This window comes from Misgurnus anguillicaudatus, chromosome 22 (assembly GCF_027580225.2).
Source record: "Misgurnus anguillicaudatus chromosome 22, ASM2758022v2, whole genome shotgun sequence".
In the NCBI taxonomy this organism is placed as follows: Eukaryota; Metazoa; Chordata; class Actinopteri; order Cypriniformes; family Cobitidae; genus Misgurnus; species Misgurnus anguillicaudatus.
Genome location: NC_073358.2, coordinates 24,643,005 through 24,665,455, shown reverse-complemented (window position 1 = coordinate 24,665,455; position 22,451 = coordinate 24,643,005). Strand labels below are relative to the sequence as shown.

General features: G+C 37.4%; 1 protein-coding gene across 1 annotated transcript; it reads right to left on the bottom strand.

Moving 5' to 3' along the window:
* Window positions 1-597: 597 nt before the first annotated feature.
* On the bottom strand, window positions 598-21,773 carry mtmr12 (myotubularin related protein 12). Its single transcript, XM_073860849.1, has 16 exons — window positions 21,585-21,773; window positions 20,196-20,253; window positions 19,647-19,786; window positions 18,520-18,592; window positions 17,088-17,224; window positions 16,917-17,004; window positions 15,799-15,922; window positions 13,676-13,743; window positions 13,432-13,531; window positions 13,021-13,145; window positions 9,853-9,931; window positions 9,422-9,492; window positions 8,075-8,244; window positions 7,632-7,808; window positions 4,703-4,855; window positions 598-4,085 (listed from the first exon to the last, which is right to left on the bottom strand). The coding sequence occupies exons 1-16, from the start codon at window positions 21,651-21,653 to the stop codon at window positions 3,498-3,500; spliced, it is 2,220 nt and encodes a 739-aa protein (XP_073716950.1). The 5' UTR covers window positions 21,654-21,773; the 3' UTR covers window positions 598-3,497.
* Between the last annotated feature and the right edge of the window lie 678 nt (window positions 21,774-22,451).

Sequence of the window (22,451 nt, the reverse complement as noted above, 5' to 3'; positions counted from 1 at the left end):
GGCATATCAGCACTCAAAACCTGCATACTTAGACATAATGTTTGGGTTGTTATTGGCTCGTTAAGCAGCTTACTAGGTTTTGTGACATAGCCTCAAGTTTGTGTCATTATTTTAATATGTAAACATTTATGAAAAGGATGAGAATACAAAGGTTTCTTTTATTAAGGACAGTCTTAATTGTTTGGCTATATTATGTGTTGTCGCATTTATTGTATGCTATCTTTGTTTTTCTATACTCATAAAAGAAGCATAAAGTAATTTATAATGTAAGGCTCATCTGTAATTAGATTACTTCTTACTGGTCGTACCTGCAAAGTATTGATACAGCCCTTAAAGGGACAGTTCACATAAAGTAAAACTGCTGTCATTATTTACTCAACCGAAACCTGTATGAGTTTCTTTACTCTGTTGTACACAAAAGCATATATTTTGATAAATATTGGTAAGCACACAACTAGTACCCATTGACTTCCATAGTATTTGCATGAGGGTGAGTAAATGATGACATCATTTTGATTTTGTTGTGAACTACTCCTTTAATTTTATAGGAGAAAATTTAAGAAATCATATTTTGTTTGAAAAAAAAAAAAACAGTGCTTGTATGAAAGCATTTTATATTCATATTATACTGGAAATTACAGTTTTGAAGTCAGTGTATTCAGATGAGACAAAATCTGTTGACATATTCTGTATTTAAACGTTAAAGGGGCCATGGCACAAGACTTTTTTAAAATGTCAAATAAATCTTTGGTGTCCCCAGAGCACATAATGTGAGGTTTTAGCTCAAAATACCATATAAATAATTTATTATAGCATGTTAAAATTGCCACTTTGTAGGTGTGTCCAAAAATGTGCCGTTTTGGGTGTGTCATTTAAAATGCAAATGAGCTGATGAAATTTAAACATTGATCACAATGATGGTGGTTTGTTGCAATTAAAACTCAATTGTGCTTTTCTCTGCACTACATTGCAGTGCTGTGGTTGGATAGTGCAGATTAAGGGGTGGTATTATTATAATAAGAGCTCCTTATGACATCATAAGGAGAGACGAATTTCAACAACCTATTTTTTCATGTGCTTGTAGAGAATGGTTTACCAAAACTAAGTTACTGGGTTGATCTTTTTCAGATTTTCTAGGTTGATAGAAGCACTGGGGACCCAATCATAGATCTTAAACATTGAAAAAGATTTTCATGCAATGGCCCCTTTAAGACAAAAGTTATAATAATGTAAAAGTTTAGCATTGGTTATAACATTAAGCAATTGTACAGTAATAATAATGTTGATCAATCTTGTCTTTATCAATAGGTACAAAGACAAAGCTGGATGGAACAGACTGAAGCTGAAGATACAGCTGACTGTTCAAGTAACAGTGACTGACTGGCAAGAAGTAGTGCAAAACAAGAGTTGGAGGAGTGTAAACTAAAATAAAACTGCATTTTCCACACTTTTTGGAACAAATAACAACAATTAACAATCATTTTTAGATATTACAGAGGCAGAAAACAGACACTAAACAACATCATTCTTGACTAAAGAGCCTGTTCTTCATTTGTGACAGCAGTTCTGATGCCACAAAAAAATATATAGAAAACTGTGCACAAATGCAGATACAGTGTGGCATTAGCTTATGATTTAATAATTATAGTTGCAATCTGATTTGTCTATTCACCCTATTAAATATAAATAATACAAAGATTTTAAGTTTGTTAACCTTCTGTTTAAGTACTAATTGTTCCATACACTCTCATACAAAATGATACAAAATCTGTCACTTGGACGACACCCTTTAAAAAGGTCCTAATATATAGCATTTATGAACATATATGTATACATTTGCTACTAATTTGTACATTTTGTGTGCACTCTTGGTACAGTGACAGCTTTTACCTTTATTTCTGAGAGTGTATACTTTGTAATACATCCTAGGCAGTATTACAATTTTGTTTCACATTCTGTCCATAGAGTCGCTAAATATTTGAGATGTTAAAGGTGCAGTGTGTAAATTTTAGCGGCATCTAGTGGTGAGGTTGTCAATTGCAGCCAACGGCTCAGTCCACTGCTCACCCCTCGCTTTTGAAACACATAGAGAAGCTACTGTAGCCACCACTGGACAAACATGTCATCATCGGAGACAACTTAGTAAAAAAAGGTTTGTCCATTAAGGGCTTCTGTAGAAATATGGCGGCTCAAAATGGCGACTTCCATGTAAGGGGACCCTCGGTGTATGTAGATAAAAACGTCTCATTCTAAGGTAATAAACACATGAAAGGTCTTTATACACCCCTGATAATATAGTTTTATATATTATTTTGCATTTCTGTCAAAAGATCCTTCTGAAAATTACACACTGCACCTTTAATATTTATCACCGAGGCTAAAGATTTTAAGACATTTTCTGTTCTGGCTCAAAATGTAGGGTACATTCAAGTAAATTGGGACACTTTTTGACATTTATGATTAAAAAGTGTCTTAGTTTTCCCCGAATAAACACTGTTAGAAGTGACAACAGTCCATTACACTGTAGTAGGGTACATAATACAATGGAGGGCTGTCTCTAGAGACACTGCTGATCTCATGTATTGTTCTACACTTCCTGATTCTTTAAGTATGGGACTTGAAATCACCACCAGACAAAGACCTCAAAAACCTCAAAAAAAAAAAAAAAACTGGGTAAATAATGTCTGTAATGGGTAAACAGACATATAGGAAAACATATACGGCATTGGACCACAGCAGTTCTGATTTTTGTTTTCATTTCTAAATAGATAAGGAAGTAGGCTGACATGAAGGAGTTACAATCATATAACTGTAGAGGGCGTCATACTTACATACTCATTCATAATACTGAATGTATCGCTCATAATAACTTTCAGATTTGCAGTGGTATGTGGAAAATGTGTACAAGTGTGTTTAAGTTAAGGAGACATCAAACATATTTTAGTGCAGTTTCAGCCAGAGCTATTAGATGTTAGAAATGGAATAAGAAAAAAAACTTCCATTACATCTCAAAAAATGTGTTAAATGTGACAAATATTACTTGGTAATAAAAAGTATAATGTAACACTGTGCTATGTAAGAAGCGTCTCAGTGGAAGAGCTGGATGTTGAGAGCTATATCCTGTTCCTGTTTTGTGAAGGTCTAAAAAGGAAAATGCACGGTGATGTTTCCGCAAGATACAGATGGAAAATGTCCGAAAATAATAAAAAAGCTTAAGTCCTGTGTGGCTCATGTAATGCTTACAGTAGGGCACATTTGGTTAAAAAAGGCATATATTACTTTACAAAAAGACCCTCACCATCAGCATTTTTAATCTGACAAGGCCACCATTATCCTGTATTTACCAATAACATCTCATGTTATGCTTTGAGTACAGTAGGACACATTTGGTTTGAAAAAAGGCATATTTTACTTTACAAAAAGACCCTTTTAGCACCATCAGCATTTTTTATCCGACAAGGCCACTATTATCCGGTATTTACCAATAACATTTCCCATTAAACCAAACTAACAACCTCACTGGCCTCATCCTCTTGAATGGCCAAGTTGTCGTTTAACACAATGCTTTGCAGCATACCTGTAGGAATGATAGGCATGAAAGATCGGCTGCGGTTGTAAGCAAATGGAAACGACGACATGTGTCCAGACGAGCCGAATGACAGCGGCCTGTGCTGAAGGTGCAAGCGATGATCGATTTTAGCTGCTTGCGATGAGTCTCTTTGCTCCAGCGCGCGCTTTAAATCCTGCACCTGACTTAGGAGTTCCATAAGCTTGCTTGTGATGGCCACAGATCCACCGCCCAGGATGTTAACCTCAGGTATCCAACGCAGGTAGCGCTGCATCCAGAGGCGAATAGCCGGTCCATCCAGACAGGGAAGCAGGAGGCCGTGATAGTCCAGAGGACGCCGTTGCCAGGACTCGTAGAATTCGCGTGAGGACACCATGGGAGAGTCAGGGGAGCCCATCCACCGACTGATACGTTTAATTTGTAACATCTTTTTAAGGCTGTCGGTCTCATCCTTAAAGAAACCTTTCTTGGGTGGAGTTTTGAAGGCTGAGCAGGGTAAAGATAACTGTCTTTGGTGCTTCAATTGAAAGAAAATGTCAATTTATTTAGCAAATAGACATTACTGTTCTACACTCACCTAAAGGATTATTAGGAACACCATACTAATACTGTGTTTGACCCCCTTCACCTTCAGAAGTGCCTTAATTCTACGTAGCATTCTTTAGAAATGTTGGTCCATATTGATAGGATAGCATCTTGTAGTTGATGGAGATTTGTGGGATGCACATCCAGGGCACGAAGCTCCCATTCCACCACATCCCAAAGATGCTCTATTGGGTTGAGATCTGGTGACTGTGGGGGCCATTTTAGTACAGTGAACTCATTGTCATGTTCAAGAAACCAATTTGAAATGATTCGAGCTTTGTGACATGGTGCATTATCCTGCTGGAAGTAGCCATCAGAGGATGGGTACATGGTGGCCAAAAAGGGATGGACACGGTCAGAAACAAACGATGCCCAATTGGCACTAAGGGGCCTAAAGTGTGCCAAGAAAACATCCCCCATACCATTACACCATTGCATTAATGAGACATTGAACAGGTGTTCCTAATAATCCTTTAGGCGAGTGTATATGCACAAACAAAAACGCAATATTAAATGACAAATAGGATGTAAGGGATTTCATTATCTAACCTTCGGCTTGTGAGCTCTGCGGACAACATGTTTCACTTTTTCCGAGTACAGGGGGTTCAGGAAGAAATTCTGGGCCTTGCTGTCAAACTGCAGAGACCAGTCCCACACTAAAGGGCAGTTCAATGAGCCGCTTTGTGCTAGTGGCGACTCAACCTGCAAAGACAGTCAGGCAAAAGCAGTTAGTGGGAGGCGTGTCCAAGTGCATCAGACGAGGAGCAGGCCAATCATTTCTGAGCATCAACAGACTAATGATTAGATTATAGAGGATTAACTGTTTTCATTTATAGAGTGACTGTTTTCTATAGAGGTTTCTAATGCAATTGCCTCAATGATGCACAGCAGTGAATGATTTACACAGACTGATCCCTCAAATAAAAATCGCTGGTTTGGACCCCATTTACTTTTATTATATAGAAAAAAACACCCAAAACATTCTTAAAAAAAAAAAAAAAAAAAATGGGGTCCACCTCTTAATGAGGGTGTTCCATCATGCCATCATGTGTTTTTGGATCTACAGTATGTTGAGTTCAATTAAAGGACAAGAGCTGATTTCACACATACAGTCTTTACAGGTAAATTACCATTAGGAGATCATGTGTGAAGAGGACATTTTTAAAAATACTGGTAAATAGATCCTGTCAATTTCTCAGTGAGATAAGTTGTAATATTACCAGTAACTTACCGGTACAATGCTATGTGTGAACAGAGAATAGGAGTAACAGTATGAGCACTGATCACATCAGAACACGCTGATAGTTTCAGTTCAATCATAACAGGGTCAATATCACTATAAAATGCCTTTGAGACTGCGAAATGTCCCCCCCAAAAAGAGATTTTCCATTTAACTTCATATGTTTTGTATTAAGGAGATCTTAGGCTGTTAGAAATGCATATTGGTCAAGCTCCAGCACTTTTTATAAATTAACTGCAAGCAGACACTACACAAACAAACCTATAAAATATGTCCAACCGGTCATTCAAATTCAATGTAAATTTTCACGACAAGGTGGACATTTTTTGGCTAAACTTAGCATTTAATGAACAAGATGTAGTTGCAGTTAGCTGAGTTGGATCACCGTTGAAGCTGACTGTGCACTGTTTAAAATACATATTTAGATTTTCTGCTAAGTTTTATTTTAATTGATATTTCACAATGACAGGGTGGACATTTTAAGCTTGACGACACGCAACTACAAACACAATATGATTAAAAAAAGGTAAAGTGTAGATACTTACTGTGTGTGCATTATATGTTTTAACCTCCACTTAATAAAGACCAAATGGGGGACGGGATGTCACTGACTACATCAGTTGGTTTCTTAAAGGGCCGTTTACCCCAAAATGACAGGGTGGACAGCAATTTTAGGAACACATGCAAAATGCTTAATATTATTATGAAAATTGAATATAAATTATAAAAATGACTTGTTTTATCAAATAACTTGTTGAGGACAATAAGGAAAAAGTTTTTGAATTTTATGTCATTTATTCACTTTTTACAATCACTAAAGTTAGCTGAGCAGTGTGTGGGACATGCCAAAATTGCATACATCCAATCAAAGAAAATGGTATAAAATGAGAAAAACATACTTCAAGAGACTAATTGTACTCGTATGTGGCCATTTTTAATAAAACCTCAAAATTTCATTATTTTGGATTATATTCATGATGACTGAGTTATTCTGATGAGGAAAGCAAAAGGCACTTTATAGTGATATTGACACTGACACAGATGATGCATTTCCTTCCCCCCAAAAGGAAACACACTAAGGGCCGGTTTCCTGGACAGGGATTAGACTAATCCTAGACTAAAATAAATGTAAGAGCTGTCCAAACTGAATTCAACTTGGACTGACATATGAAGTTTTGTTGCAAAACGAGAAAATCCATGTTTTAACATTTTTGTCAAAACATGTTTATTATTATTTTATCATGTTATTATTTTGTTTTATGATGCTACTTAGCTGTATTTTTTATATTAAGAAGGTTTAAATCAAAACAAACCAACTGCAGTTGATTTGATATTAATTGGAATGCACAAAAAAACACGATTTCTGAACAATTAAAAAAACGGAGTTATCTCGTTTTGCAACGAAACTCTTCATATCTTAAAATACATCAGTGCCCTTTGTTTTGCCTCCAAATGCACACAAGTAATGTTTTTAGTGAGGCATGTTTGATAAAACTAGTTATATTTCCTAATTAAACTAAGGTCTAGTCCTGGCTTAAGCTAATCCCTGTCCGGGAAAGCACTAAAAGTTTTCTCTTCAGCCAAGTTGTTTAAAACAGTTTATCATCTATTTGTCGAATTGTCCTTGTCCTTCGCACACCCTCTTTGAAGCCTTATGTTTAGACATTACTGCTGTTTTAGACTCAGGTTGCAGTTTAAAGTCATCTAATACAATATTGTTTGGTCAAGAGCAACTGCACAGCTGTCATAGTTTGCCACAAGAGTGAAAAACAAAAATACGGGCAGCGTACATTCGGATATGAAGGCATAACGCACCATTGTTTACAAAAGCAAAATCGGCTTCGCCGCGCAACAGTATATTGGAAACCTTTTTCTTCTGACAGAGTTTACTGGTATTTTGGTAATAATGTGTGATTGATATCTTACTGGTAAAAAGAGGGAATGTCGTTGGGTGTGTGAATAACACCTTTGTGTTACTTGTAGTCATTCTGGTAATTTTATGATAATTTACCAAAATTGCAGTGTAAAAGAGGCTATAACGTGAGCATATTTTTTATTAATCTTTGTATGTGTTATGCTGATAAAAGGAAGTTTATAATAATCCTGGGTGAGAAACATTTTAGTTTTTGGTAAACTATTTCTTTTCCAAGCCTAATTAACTACGAGCTGTATCCACCACATAATTATATTTTTGTCTCAACAAAAAGCTTGAAACCATAATAATACAAGAGTTTCTACCTTCATAACACTTTCCCTGTGATGGGGAGAATTGAACAGGAAAGTGCTGAATACTGGCACATGTATACTGTCGGACAGCACTGTCAGGTAAGTCTCAGAGAACTGGAAGGCCGGGGTGTGCTGCTGAACAAGCTGCCACACGCACTCGAGGAACAGTAGGAAGACCGGAGACTGGCACTAGACATTTAAAAACAAGAATCGAATTAAAACCCTACAGTTTAACATGTATTTGTTTGTTGAACTGCTTCATCAATACGTTCAGAATCAGATGTATTATCAGTAATCCTACAATTTTTAATGATAGTAAGCAAGTTTGATTTATTTTCGAGTCAAAAAGGCAAGGTAACATTAACAGGAAGTCACAAAACTAGGAACGTCAATCTGTAAGATCTCAAAAAAGCTTCAGAAGCAACAAGAGGCGAGAGCGAGCATGCAATAATTACATCTTTGTCTTTCTGATGGAGGTGATTACATCGATCCAGGAAAGCATGGCAACCAGCCACCCACTCTTTCTGCACCAGACTCTGGAAACCCGTAAGTGTCCTGTAATAAGGGTCCAGCATTATCTGAGCCAGACTGGAAATCACACAGCAAAGATCTGTCCCCTCTTCCTCTGAAATGAATCAAGATAAGAGGATACGATCTTAAAGTGCCATGTCTGTGGTTTTAAAAAGCATTTCATGTTGAAATGCTATCTCTGCACCACTGAATGCAAATATAAAAAAAATGATGAGTGCTTTTAAAGGGACACTCCACTTTTAAAGCAACACTATGTAGTTTTTTTACCTTTAAATAATGTCTCTAAAATTATTTCAGTGATAGAACTTTTCCCTTGACAAATTGGACTCTTGCTGCAACCTGAGCAGCCTCCTAGCTGCTACAAGCACACTCTCAAAGTGGCGGTGGAGGGTAGAGCACACAGCCCCAACCCTCCCCCTGCCTGCAGAAGAGTGTCTGATACCAGGTACTGTTGCGCTTTTCAACCACATGGGGGAGCTGTAAGTCATTTTTACATGGAAACTACATAGTGTTGCTTTAAAAAAATGCTTATTTTCGAGCTGTACCACTTTTAGCATAATTAATTGAATCTGATTAGACCATTAGCATTGCGCTAAAATATTACCAAAGAGTTTCGATATGTTTCCTATTTAAAACTTGACTCTTCTGTAGTTACATCGTGTACTTAGACCGACGGAAAATAAAAAGTTGCGATTTTCTAGGACGATATGGCTAGGAACTATACTCTCATTCTGGCATAATAATCAAGGACTTTGACGTAACATGGCTGCAGCAGGCGCAATGATATTACGCAGTGCCTGAAAATAGTCTGCTATTAAAAGTAACCAAGGGGATGCCTGCTGCCTTTTAATTTTCTGTCAGTCTTAGAACACAATGTAACTACAGAAGAGTGAAGTTTTAAATAGGAAAAATATCGAAACTCTTTGGTCATTTTTGAGCGCAATGCTAATGGTCTAATCACATTCAATGGATTATGCTAAGCTATGCTAAAAGTGGTAGCCAGAGATCAGCTGAATGGATTCCAAAACAGTAAAAATCAAATGCTTTAACTCTAGAGGAGCTTAAAAATGAGCATATTTTCAAAAAAGTGGAGTGTCCCTTTAAATTGGTATTTCAAACACGTATCTGCTTTTTTGTATACATAAGGCTTTACTTTTAGAAAAAATATAAAAACTTTTTCAACTAAATGTCATATTTTTGATATTTAAATACCAAAAATTAAATAAAATGCACTTTTATTTTTGTGGTTAGGAGAAACCTGCTTGTCCTACCTGTTATAAGGACATTTGTGTTGTCTTTTTCAAGACATTCAACCACATCTACTGCTTTTTGGAGACATTGTCTGATAAGGGCATTAAAAAGAATAGGATTATTATCAGCATTGGGGAAATACTACACTATCATTTTTAAATTTAACTTAACAAATTTAGTTAAATAATTCCAACTTGTTTATAAGTTATGTTAACTAAATACTATTGAAATTTTTAAATAGTAGATTTAATTTGATTCAACTTGCACTCAGCACTGCAGCATTTTTTTTTACAGTGTAGTAAATCCAGTTATGCCCTTTTTATTTCCACTCAATTGTGATCATTCAGACCAGTCAATTCACTAAGCAGAACCAACTAAAAAAATTACACTGAGCAATCAGAATCACTACTATGGTTTTACGTTTCCATGAATTTTATGAATGGAAACTGACCTGATAATGTCTAGCCAACCTGAGCTTTCAAGCGAAGAGAACCACTTCACATCTGACATCCAAAAATCTGTTGAATTATCTAGAGAACAAAAAATAATGTATTTAGTGCAAATAAAAATGTCCAGGACTTCATTTAGTATAGACAGGTGCTGGTCATATAATTACAATATCATCAAAAAGTTGATTTATTTCACTAATACCATTCAAAAAGTGAAACCTGTATATTATATTTATTCAGTACACACAGACTGATATATTTCAAATGTCTATTTCTTTTCATTTTGATAACTATACCTGACAACTAAGAAAAATTCAGTATCTCAGAAATTAGACTATTGTGAAAAGGTTCAATACTGAAGACATCTGGTGCCACACTCTCACCTAATAAACTCAAAACACCTGCAAAGGCATTTAAATGGTTTCTTAGTCTAAGGTCTGTATGCTACACAATCATGGGGAAGAGTGCTGACTTAACAGTTTTCCAAAAGACAACCATTGACCCCTTGCACAAGGACGGCAAGGCACAAAAGGTCATTGCAAAAGAGGCTGGCTGTTCACAGAGCTCTGTGTCCAAGAACATTAATAGAGAGGCGAAGAGAAGGAAAAGATGTGGTAGAAAAAAGTGTACAAGCAATAGGGACAGTCACAACCTGGATAGGACTGTGAAACAAAACCCATTCAAAAATGTGGGGAAGATTCACAAAGAGTGGGCTGCAGCTGGAGTCAGTGCTTCAAGAACCACTACGCACAGACATATGCAAGAGATGAGTTACAGCTGTCGCATTCCGTGTGTCAAGACACTCTTGAACAACAGACAGCATCTCAAAGACAAAAGAACTTGACTGCTGCTGAGTGGTCCAAAGTTATGTTCTCTGACAAAAGTAAATTTTGCATTTCCTTTGAAAATCAAGGTCCCAGAGTCTGGAGGAAGAGAGGAGAGGTACACAATCTACGTTGCTTAAGGTCCAGTGTAAGGTTTCCAAAGTCAGTGATGGTTTGGGGTGCCATGTCATCTGCTGGTGTTGGTCCACTGTGTTTTCTGAGGTCCAAAGTCAACGCAGCCGTATTGAGTTGTAGTTCAGTAATGGCAGCGGAGAAAGACGTGAGAAAAGCTATTCGGTCCGTTGTTGCAAAACTGCCGAATATACAGAAGTTAAAGCAGGAGCAAGAACAACGTTTGCTACGTTTTTTTTGTCTGATTATTCGAACTTCTTGTTTCCGGACGGTTTCGGCGCATGATATACGTGACGACCACACGTTAGCGATTGCCTATGGCAGATCCTAAATGACTCTGGGCAGATCCAAGTGTTGAACTTTAACACAGAACCCGCCTACAAGGAAGTAAACGTTTCTCAATGGAGAGAGGCCAGACTCTCTGTACAAATGAAATGTAAGAGAGTCTGGTAGAACCAGGCTACTTGGCACCTGCACACAGTGGCAAAGATATACCAGTACATGGTTTAAGGATCATGGTATCCCTGTTCTTAATTGGCCAGCAAACTCACCTGATCTTAACTCCATATAAAATCTATGGGGTATTGTGAAGAGGACGATGCGATATGCCAGACCCAACAATGCAGAAGAGCTGAAGGCCACTATAAGAGCAACCTGGGCTCTCATAACACCTGACCAGTGCCAAAGACTGATTGACTCCATGCCACGCCGCATTGCTACAGTAATTCAGGCAAAAGGAACCCCAACTAAGTATTGAGTGCTGTACATGCTCATATTTTTCAAGTTCATACTTTTCAGTTGGCCCAGATTTCTAAAAATCCTTTCTTTTTATTGATCTTAAAGCTGTAGTCAACGATTTTGAAAATCGGTCGAGAAAGCCTCCCGACCCCTCTGTGCTACCTAATCCCTCCCACCGGGAAACGACCTGAACAACGTCACTCAGTCAAGGTGTGATCACCGGTAGTAAACATTGGAACAGAGATTTACCGAGCAGTAAACACATAAAGCCTTGAAGGAATGAACACTTACAATTATGACTGATTGACGTTATTTACTTTCACAACAACGTTTGGCATACGTTTCCCCTCCTGAGCCCCGTTTCCCCTGGTCAAAAGTGATACCTAGCGCACATTAATTGCACAATAATTATTAGTTAGTATTGCTAAGGTTTTGAGTAATTGTTATAGCAGCACACAGAGCATCTTGTTCAAATTCCGATCGGCTCGAACAGAAACCCGCTAGGCCTATTGAAATTCAAGCACTTTAATAAATATAATTACTTTGACCCCGTGATGCGCAATGTTAAACGGCTAACATTCCAATGTCGACCGGCAGCATGAGCATGTTGTCAGACTGATATAAAGATATTTATGTAACACCGCACACCATAAAAGTATAAATAAATGCGTACCTGCTCAACAAAAAGTCTGCCGTGTCAGCGTCGGTTTAAGTCCCATATCTCCCTGAAGCTTCCTCCAACGGTCAATGGTGGACCCTATATTAATCTGACTTTGAGTCCGGCGTTTGAGTCTCCGTTTATATCTCTGCTCTTTCTTCTACAGACTTTCTCTTTCTTCCAAGCCTGGGCCGCGTGCTGCTGTCGGTTTGTTTTTTCTCCATTTGTGAGCTGTTGCTACTTTGCTAGTTACCATACACTGTCAGAAATTTCATGTCGCGGGCGGGGTGCGATGGGGTGGAGACGCGAGCGCAAGGTGGAGTTTCAAGTGTAGCAGGGATTGGATGAGAGCAGTCGACCAATGTAAGCTGTCCGGCCGGACAGCTTGCTTTGGTCAACTTCTCTGCCGCTGTACACCCAATAGAGTGAATGGATTTTTTTATTCTTTTTTCTCTTCATATTGTTAGGATTTTACTGTAGAACCATAACCAGCATCTAAACAAGGTTATTAATAATGATGAACAATCTTTGAAATCGTAGACCATAGCTTTAAGTAATATTCTAATTCTCTGAGATACTGAATTTGGGATTTTCCTTAGTTGTCAGTTATAATCATCAAAATAAAATAAAAAACAAACATTTGAAATATATCAGTCTGTGTGTAATGAATGAATATAATATACAAGTTTTACTTTTTAAATGGAATTAGTGAAATAAATCAACTTTTTGATGATATTCTAATTATATGACCAGCACCTGTGTGTCTATATATATATATATATTCCAAGAAACTACACAAAGTATATTCTGTAACTCACCGATAAGGAAAAACAGTTTGAACTTGTTATAAGACTGCTGGATGTCTTGTATAGAAGGAAGTGATTCTGAGAGGTCCTCGGTTTTTACAGAGTAAAGATAATTATGTGCGACTGCATTTATCATTCTGCAACAGAAGAGACCACATATGTTGTGTAAATACCCTCAAAACAAGTAATTTTTTTTGGACCACATTTCATGACCATTTGGTCCTTCCAGTGAATAGAGAGGGGGAAATCCAGAGATACAACATACCGTTGCTAGATAACAAACTGCCACATTATTCTCTGATAAAACTGTGCCCTTGAGTGTCTGAATCTATTCCCACACACTGATTAACAAAAAGCACAATACTGTAGCAGTCTGGCTTAGATTAAAAGCTAAAGGTGAGTCACAAAAGTGTGTTTATTTACGTATCCAAGTGCTTTTGGAAATCTCCGTCTTCCTGTGCCCCAGGTGGGAAAGACGCTTTGAACAGGGCACAACCAGTGTGATGAGACCAGCACCAGACAGGTAAAAATAATAGAGATTAAAGAATCCTTAAATCTTTTAACAGCAAACACCAGTAAAGCAAAGAATTTCATTAACATGATTTACAAAAGGACCATCCTAGACATAATAATCTACTGTAATAATAATAAATATAACAACTCACAGGTAATCCTTTTCCTTGGTGGCTGAATAAATCCTCAAGGGCTGATGGAATGACAAAATACTTTGGTAACCTGAGGAGCATCAGAGGATACATTTATTTCATATAAATCTAAATATTTCCAGTATCATTCATTTATAAATATCTACAGTATATTTTACATTATAAAATAATAAATAAATTGATAAATATGAATAATTTATTTATCCATGTTAAAATGTGATGTATACTGTAGGTTGATAATATAAGTGTAATTGACTGGACATGTTCAGCAGTGGCAGCAGAGGTGTGACACGCTATAACTCACATAAAACTAGGTTTCAATTGCATTTTTCTAATTCTTTAACCCATTTACTCCTAAAACGCCTAAAACCTATGTTATTCTAGGATAAATACCCTTATCTCCTGAGGGTTTTCAGAAAAAATACTAAGAATTGTCAACGTCTACCAAAAACTTAATATCTAAGCCTCTCTAGCACTTAGAAACATGAAATAAAGTAACCGGCGGAAGATGTAATGTTTCGGCGCGCAGCATCAGGCACAAATCCACATTAATTGAATATTTGTACTTAAAGACAAATGCATTTTGTATAAGCAAAATGCAAAAAAAAAAAACATTAAAGTGACACCATGTAATTTTTTAACCTTCATAATACATTTTCAAGACCCTTGTGGTAGTACATCGACTTTAAATAGGTTGAATGACATGTCTACCATAGCCTGACGTGGTCTGTATCACTTTTACTCGTATTTTCAAACTTAGGGTTTCTGGTAGTAACCAGAGCACAAAAAAAAACTACAAAATTCGTCTGCTTTACGGCATACGTCACGTCCTCCACACAATTTGTTTTTAACGTGAATTCTGCTGGAGGCTACTTAAGGAGTGTAGAGAGCAACTTATAGTATGTGACTCCGTGGCACAGTTTTAGTGTCACGGACCTATAACACGGGCGACCCGGGTTCGATTCCCCTTTAAGGCAATTTTTTATATAAACTCACATCTTGATTCATACATAAATGCGATCTTCTTTATAAATGACGGCGATTATCTTGCTTATAGTTCGCTGTATTCAGATGCTGTGTTCACGTATTTACCTTTCTTTTACTGTGTCTATGGTATTTACATTACAATCCAGGATGCCACAGCAGTCAAACTTGCTCACAGTGTAAAACCAAACCCTACTCATTCACCAATCAGATCCGAGCGTTTCTCTCTTCCTCATTTGCTGCGTTCCGCTGTCACTCGCGTGACGTATTACAAAGCGACAGACTTTAGGTCTGCTTGGATCACATCGGTTTACTTGGATTTGGAGCGACAATTTTCACACAAAAGAGAGAAAAAACGAGCGCCATTGCGGAAACTCCTGGTGGCGAGGGAGAGAGAGACGATGCAACAATATTTGTTTGGAAAAAGGCAAGGAAATACGTCTGGTCGTTTCTCAATTTGAAGGCTGCAGCCTCCGGAGGTTAAATATGGAGGCTGAATACGTCATCAAGCCTGGTTTATTAAGGTAAACTGAGCATTACATTCGCAAGTCATAAGCATATTGCAACAATTTACGATTAACTAAGTACAATAGTCAACTTTATAATTGTTAATATTGTGAAATAAGACAGTCTTGATGACGTATGCAGCTTAGAAATACGACATTCGGAGGCTGCAACCTTCAGATTGAGAAATGGCTTCTGCCACGACGAGTTCCTCATCAGAAAGTTGTAACATGACTGCGTTTCTCCCTGTTGTCTCAAAATGTTGATCGTTTAGCGTTTTAAATGTTTAGTTTTTAGTTTAGTTTTAAGGTTGGCCAGGTCCTTTCCTTTGCGACAGTGCTGCGGCGCTTGTGGCCTCTAGGGGCGCTAGGCGTGAAAAATACATGTCTACCACCCGCTAGTGGCCAAAAAGTTTCATGGTGTGCCTTTAATAGAAGGATTACATTGATGAAACTTTAAAATAATTACAACCTATAACATATACTTCCCCTTTTATCTTTGGTGCTTAAAAGCCATTTATATCTATGTTATCTACAAACAATGCAATCTTGAGATTGTATACACATCTAGTTTAGTATAAAGAGATAAGAGATCAAAATAAAATAAATAGGAGCAACACATTATCAGCACAATTTACCTCGTTGAGATTTCAAAATTCTCATTTTCAGTGACTAATCTACATCTCGCCTTGGTCCGTTTCATTTCCTCTGTCCAATCCTCCGGTGCCTCGAACATAATTGTCTCGTGTTTCCTCTGCATGTCTGAAAAACCATCATTTAGTACAAATGACATCTGTTGCTGTTCCGGCATCTATTAATAGCCTTATTTGTTTAAGATGCATGATTTAAAATGCACATGTCTGACATTGTATACTACAGTATATGATCAAGTTTATTTTTGTTAAATTCTTAAATCTTGCTATATACATTTAATGCATTGGAAGTTACATTCCATAAGCATAATGCATTTAGGTGATATAACAGTTTAATGCGTTAAAAGAGATTATTACTCATGTACTGAACGTTAAGAAGCTGCACAAACTGTACAAAAACAAGAATAAAATTCCAGAAAGATCATTTGGAATATATAAAGACTGACAGCTGTTCTTTTAGACATCTGTTGGATTTCAGCTGTAGAGACTATGAATAAAATGTCAGCAGCTGGTGCTACTTAAGCAAATGTTGCATGTTCTGAATAATTGTAAGGACGTTCTCATGTTCTTAAAGGGGACATTTCACAAGACCTTTTTAAGATGTCAAATAAATCTTTGGTGTCCCCAGAGTACATATGTAAAATTTTAGCTCAAAATACCCCACATATAATTTATTATTGCCACTTTATAGATGGGAGCAAAAATGTGCCGTTTTGGGTGTGTCATTTTATATGCAAATGAGCTGATCTCTGTACTAAATGGCAGTGCTGTGGTTGGATAGTGCAGATTTAGGGGCGGTATTATCCCCTTCTGACATCACAAGGGGAGCCAAATTTCAATGACTTATTTTTCACACGCTTGCAGAGAATGGTTTACCAAAACCAAGTTACTGGGTTGATCTTTTTTACATTTTCTAGGTTGGCAGAATCACTGGGGAACAAATTATAGCACTTAAACATGGACAAAAGTCAGATTTTCATGATATGTCCCCTTAAAGAATGCTGTTTCCGTTAAGCATACACAAACAGTACTACTTAACAAAATCAGCTATATTTAATTTTAAGTGAAATTATGGAAAGAATAAAAACATCTCAAATCTGCACCTGGGCTTGTTGTCCCTTCATATGAAAAGGCAAAGACACACTTCAGAGATTTCTCCTCCAAACAATGGTGTGCAATACCTTGAAAGATCTAACAAAACAAAGAAATACACAAGGAGAAATGTTACTCTCATTACTGTACACTTCCCTTTGTCTCTTATGTAAAGAAATTACCTTTCTGGCATCTTCCTCCTTGGTGTATGTAAGGCAGAACTGAAACATTCGTAGATCTTTACAGTGAATTATCATTTTAGATGGGCATTTGTTCTTCACAAGGCCTCCTGTTATCAGCTTCCTCTTTTCATCGTAAACTTGAAAGAAATGAATCATTTTCCCAGAACTCCATCAAACGAAATACACTTTCATTATAAATATGTCAGTTTCTAAACACGTATAATCTACAATTACATAAAGTATTATTAAGAACACCATACTAATACTGTGTTTGACCCCCTTTTGCCTTCAGAACTGCCTTAATTCTATATGGCATTGATTCAACAAGGTGCTGAAAGCATTCTTTAGAAATGTTGGCCCATATTAATAGGATAGCATCTTGCAGTTGATGAAGATTTGTGGGATGCACATCCAGCACCGTTCCACCACATCCCAAAGATGCTCTATTGGGTTGAGATCTCGTGACTGTGGGGGCCATTTTAGTACAGTGAACTCATTGTCATGTTCAAGAAACCAATTTGAAATTATTCGAGCTTTGTGACATGGTGCATTATCATAGGATGGGTACATGGTGGTCAAAAAGGGATGGACATGGTCAGAAACAATGCTCAGGTAGGCCGTGGCATTTAAACGATGCCCAATTGGCACTAAAGGGCCTAAAGTGTGCCAAGAAAACATCCCCCACATCATTACACCACCACCACCAGTCTGCACAGTGGTAACAAGGCATGATGGATCCATGTTCTCATTCTATTTACACCAAATTCTGACTCTACCATCTGAATGTCTCAACAGAAATCGAGACTCATCAGACCAGGCAACATTTTTCCAGTCTTCAACTGTCCAATTTTGGTGAGCTCATACAAATTGTAGCCTCTCTTTTCTATTTGTAGTGGAGATGAGTGGTACCCGGTGAGGTCTTCTGCTGTTGTAGCCCATCCGCCTCAAGGTTGCGTGTTGTGGCTTTACAAATGGTTTGCTGCATACCTCGGTTGTAACGAGTGGTTATTTCAGTCAAAGTTGCTCTTCTATCAGCTTGAATCAGTCGACCCATGTTCCTCTGACCTCTAGCATCAACAAGGCATTTTTGCCCACAAGACTGCTGCATACTGGATGTTTTTCCCTTTTACACCATTCTTTGTAAACCCTAGAAATGCTTGTGTGTGAAAATCCCAGTAACTGAGCAGATTGTGAAATACTCAGACCGGCCCGTCTGGCACCAACAACCATGTCACGCTCAAAATTGCCTAAATCACCTTTCTTTCCCATTCTGACATTTAGTTTGGATTTTAGGAGATTGACGCACACATGCATTGAAGCAACTGCCATGTGATTGGTTGATTAGATTATTGCAGGTGTTCCTAATAATCCTTTAGGTGAGTGTATATCCATTAACAGTAATATCATGTTGATGATTAAAAACAATTATTACCCCCATAGATGTGATCCACACACATTAATGGAATGTCATTTTCTCCATAGAGTTTGTTCTTGAATTTCTTGGCCTGGAAGAAAGAATCACTTGGTGAGTCAACAGTTGTGAGTTGATGTAACAAAAAAGTCTCTTTATATGTCATGTTAAACGCATATATACAGTAAGACTGACAGTACATGTAACACTGACATTCTTGATGACAAAAAATATTGCACTGCAATACTACGTTTTAACACTGTTAAAACGGGCACATACTGTTGTTTTGCTCAGTGCGTAGTATTAAACTTTCACACAATATTTGTGAAATCAAGTGTGAACAGACTTTACTTCCTATTTAGCCACCCTTAAAAATAAGCCTGAAAGCAATCAACATTACTAGAGCCTTGGGCAGCCAAGTCGACCTCTACATGCTATGATCTCAGTGTGCACATTAAAACAAGAACTGATCTGAAAACTGACTTTTTCTATGATTACATGTTGAAAGTTAAATGGTCTGTGTCATGTTTGTGATTGTGTTAAGTACGCACCTACAGTGGAAACAAATTTCCTCCTTGGGGACAATAAAGGATCTTTTTATCTTACATGCCTCAAATAAGCCTGTCACTCAAGTTTCTCAGTCATCTAAGTTTCCTACCAGAATTTCACTGCCAGTGACTCAAACACACAAGTTCCTGAAATAGCAGCTAAAGCGAGAGCATTCGAACGGCACAGTTCCTCATGTATGGTCATTCTGCATGCACTTTGGCAACAGCACTTACAGACAGTTACTTTTAGGTGAGACACAAAATTATATTTAACCCTCTAAGACCCGAGGTTTGGTTTGTCTTTTTCTTCCAGCTATTTTGGGATTAGGAAGAAGTAGAACTAATAAATATAATAACCAAATATTTTTCTTTGAACACAAAGCAGTGTAATTGTCCATGTTTGTGCACAACATGTTCCAGTTACACAGAATTAAGTATTATGTTGCAAAAAAAGAAAAGAAGAAATGTGATCCAGGTCTTAGGAGGTTAAAGGTGAAGTGTACGATTTCTGCACTAGTATCACCAGATCGAATATTTGTGTTTCATAAATTAAAGACATGTGATGTTTGTTAAACTTTAATCCCTGTCACATGTACTTACGGTCTCTTCCTGAGACATCTCATCACTAATGAACGTAACACGAAAATTGGTGCAGAACAATGTGCCAAAGACGCCACGCTGGGAGAGGTCATCTTGTGTGTATTTGAGGATGGGGTTGGCACTGCAAAACACAACTTCCCCTGCAACAGATTTGAACATTCATGTCAGTTATATGTACACAATGTCAGTACTAAACACAATACCAACAAAATAAGAAAGGCTTGTGGTTCAAGTTTGTTTGTTTGTCGTGTGCATAAAATAATGTGGTCGGTGGACTATGCTCAAGTGTTTTAGTGTATGAACCACTTTTCTGTATCTGAAAAACCACAAGCTGCAATTACACTAAATGCGATCTCTGTACTGACGCAGAGAACGACTATTAAAGTGTGAACATAAAACTACACCCAGGGTGGTTTAAAACTGACAATCTTTACTATTTACTGACAACAATGAAGTAAACCTGACCTTAACAATGCAGTCAGCGGTTCATTGTACAGGTTATACAGGAAAAAACATGCATAGCAAAACATTACGCAATGAGTTTCTTACCTGGTAGCAAATCAGGATGTTTCTCTTCTTTTGGTGGGTCTTTCTCCAATTTTATTTCCTTAAAACAGAAGTAATAAAACTATACTGTATGCCGAAAATGATAAACTTGACTAATTATCTAACGGATAAATACTGCAAGATAATCCACACATTACTATCTAATATTGAACATGTCACGTCACACTTCACACAAAGCTCACACAAATGAGAGGAAGTTGCCAAATGTTACTAAAAGTTGCTGTAAGATCAAGAGACAGGTATGAGAAACCTACAACTATTGAATCTTCAATGAGAACTGATCATACAAACACCCTTATTGACAGCATCTAAATTTGCTTATGTCTCCTGTTAGTTATAAAAAATATTATCTGTATAAGGTCATTTTAATCAAAACAAACAAGATACATATAGGAAAGAACTCCATTAAAGATCCTGGCAACCATAAGATCATCTGCCAATACAATGACCTTCATAAATGATCCCATGGGTCACTCCTTGACTTGCCGGGGGAAAAAACTTTCTCTTGAAACTCGGTTTTAAAAAATAAACACACAACTAAATAATTCACAGTGGGTCGTAGTTCATATCCCCAGCCAACAGATATGACATTGAGGTGAGAATGCTGAAATCTGACTACTGATCTTCATGACAGGAAACAGATAAAGTTTAACAGTTTTAAAACCAAACTTCATGAAGTCTGTGTTGGGTAAAATATTTTAATGCTGGAACACCTTATGTTCTTGTAATATTTGTAAAAGCCCTGAACAATCTATTATGTAATGTTTACTATCTACTTAGCTTGTGTCATGTGTGTTTGACTAAATATAACACTGAACATTTGCACCTCTCTAATATTTAAGTCCAACAATTATTTTCCATCAGGGTTTCAATAATGAACAAATAGGATACACAACTCCATTGTCCATCAAAGGGTCGACAGGCACGGCCCATAATTGTTTGCACTCACTCACTCACAAGCACATCACATGTCAGCGGCAAAGACACCATACAACCATGAGCTTGCAATGCAGATGAATCAATAAGCGTAAAATCATTCAAATATTGCAAACAAAAATAACAATTATATACAAATTGTAAGCATAGGATATTGGTGAATAAATTGGAGCATACACCGGATTTTAATCATCATCTGACAGGATTTAATCATTGGCGTGTAACTAGATGACAAAATCAATACAGCTCTATTGCTTCATTTTCAAGAAATGTCTCCGTTTGTGTAAACTCAACAATGTAAACTTTAGCATAAGTATGAGAAATAACCCCGCCCAGTGCACGACTGCTGTTTATACTCTTGTCCGAGTTACAAATCAGTGTCTTTTTATTGTTTTGAAAACAACCTACGCGTAACACTGCACATGTCTCGCTTACCTCAGGCGTAACGTAAGACACAAATGACGGTTTATTAGATTTCGCTCCTCCGCTCCCCAAACTCAACATTGTGCCTGTGCCCCAGTGTCCCGCTTCCCGAGCAGTCAGGTGGAAATCCGGGAGAGCTCAAACGCAACTTTCCCCTCTCTCTCTTTCTCTCTCTTTCTCTCTCTTTCTCTCTCAAAAGCGAGATTTCCTTTGGTTAAGAGACAATTTGATCTGACAGCAAACCGCGCCCATTCTACGTCATTGGTTCTTTATGAACAAGCAGTCCATTATCTCAGTTGGTCGCTTATTGGTTGACCCGCCTGTCAATCACATTCACTTCCTCGTTGTTGAGCCAATAAGCGGTCAGTTTCACCATGGCCTCACACCCATATTGAGGTAAGAAGGGGTCTGTTATGAACTGCTTAGATCAGTGGTTCCTAAACTTTTTCAGCGTGCGGCCCTCCTTGTGTACAGTGCATTTTTTGCGGCCCCAGAAAGAAAATTTATGACAAAAACAGTTTTAAAATGTAATATTTAAATTAAGCAAAATATATAAAAGTATACCTCGTAGTTTTGTTGGTTAGATGGCTTATTATTTTTTAGGTTTAATTACACAGAATTCATGATAAATGAATGAATTTTATAAAATGTCATATAACAGGGGCCCCCCAGCACCATCGCACGGCCCCCACTTTGAAAACCACTGGCTTAGATGACTTGAGCATAATGAAAGGTTTGCGATAAATATACAGACCAAAAACTGTTTTCTGATAGCTACACATCTAAATGATTTGTATTATTCATGCAGGATAAACACTTTTCAATGTTATTCTTATGGGTTAAGTAGTTACAAGGAATCTAAAGCATGTCTTTGCTGCT

What these genes read in the sequence shown, in the direction of transcription:
- mtmr12 (XM_073860849.1), bottom strand. Translation starts at nt 21,653, where the DNA reads ATGTTGAGTTTGGGGAGCGGAGGAGCGAAATCTAATAAACCGTCATTT. An exon ending in ACATCCTGATTTGCTACCAG is followed by an intron (nt 19,787 to 20,195) that starts GTAAGAAACTCA and finishes AATCTGTTGCAG; the next exon opens with GGGAAGTTGTGTTTTGCAGT. An exon ending in TCCATCAGAAAGACAAAGAT is followed by an intron (nt 7,809 to 8,074) that starts GTAATTATTGCA and finishes TTAAATGTCTAG; the next exon opens with TGCCAGTCTCCGGTCTTCCT.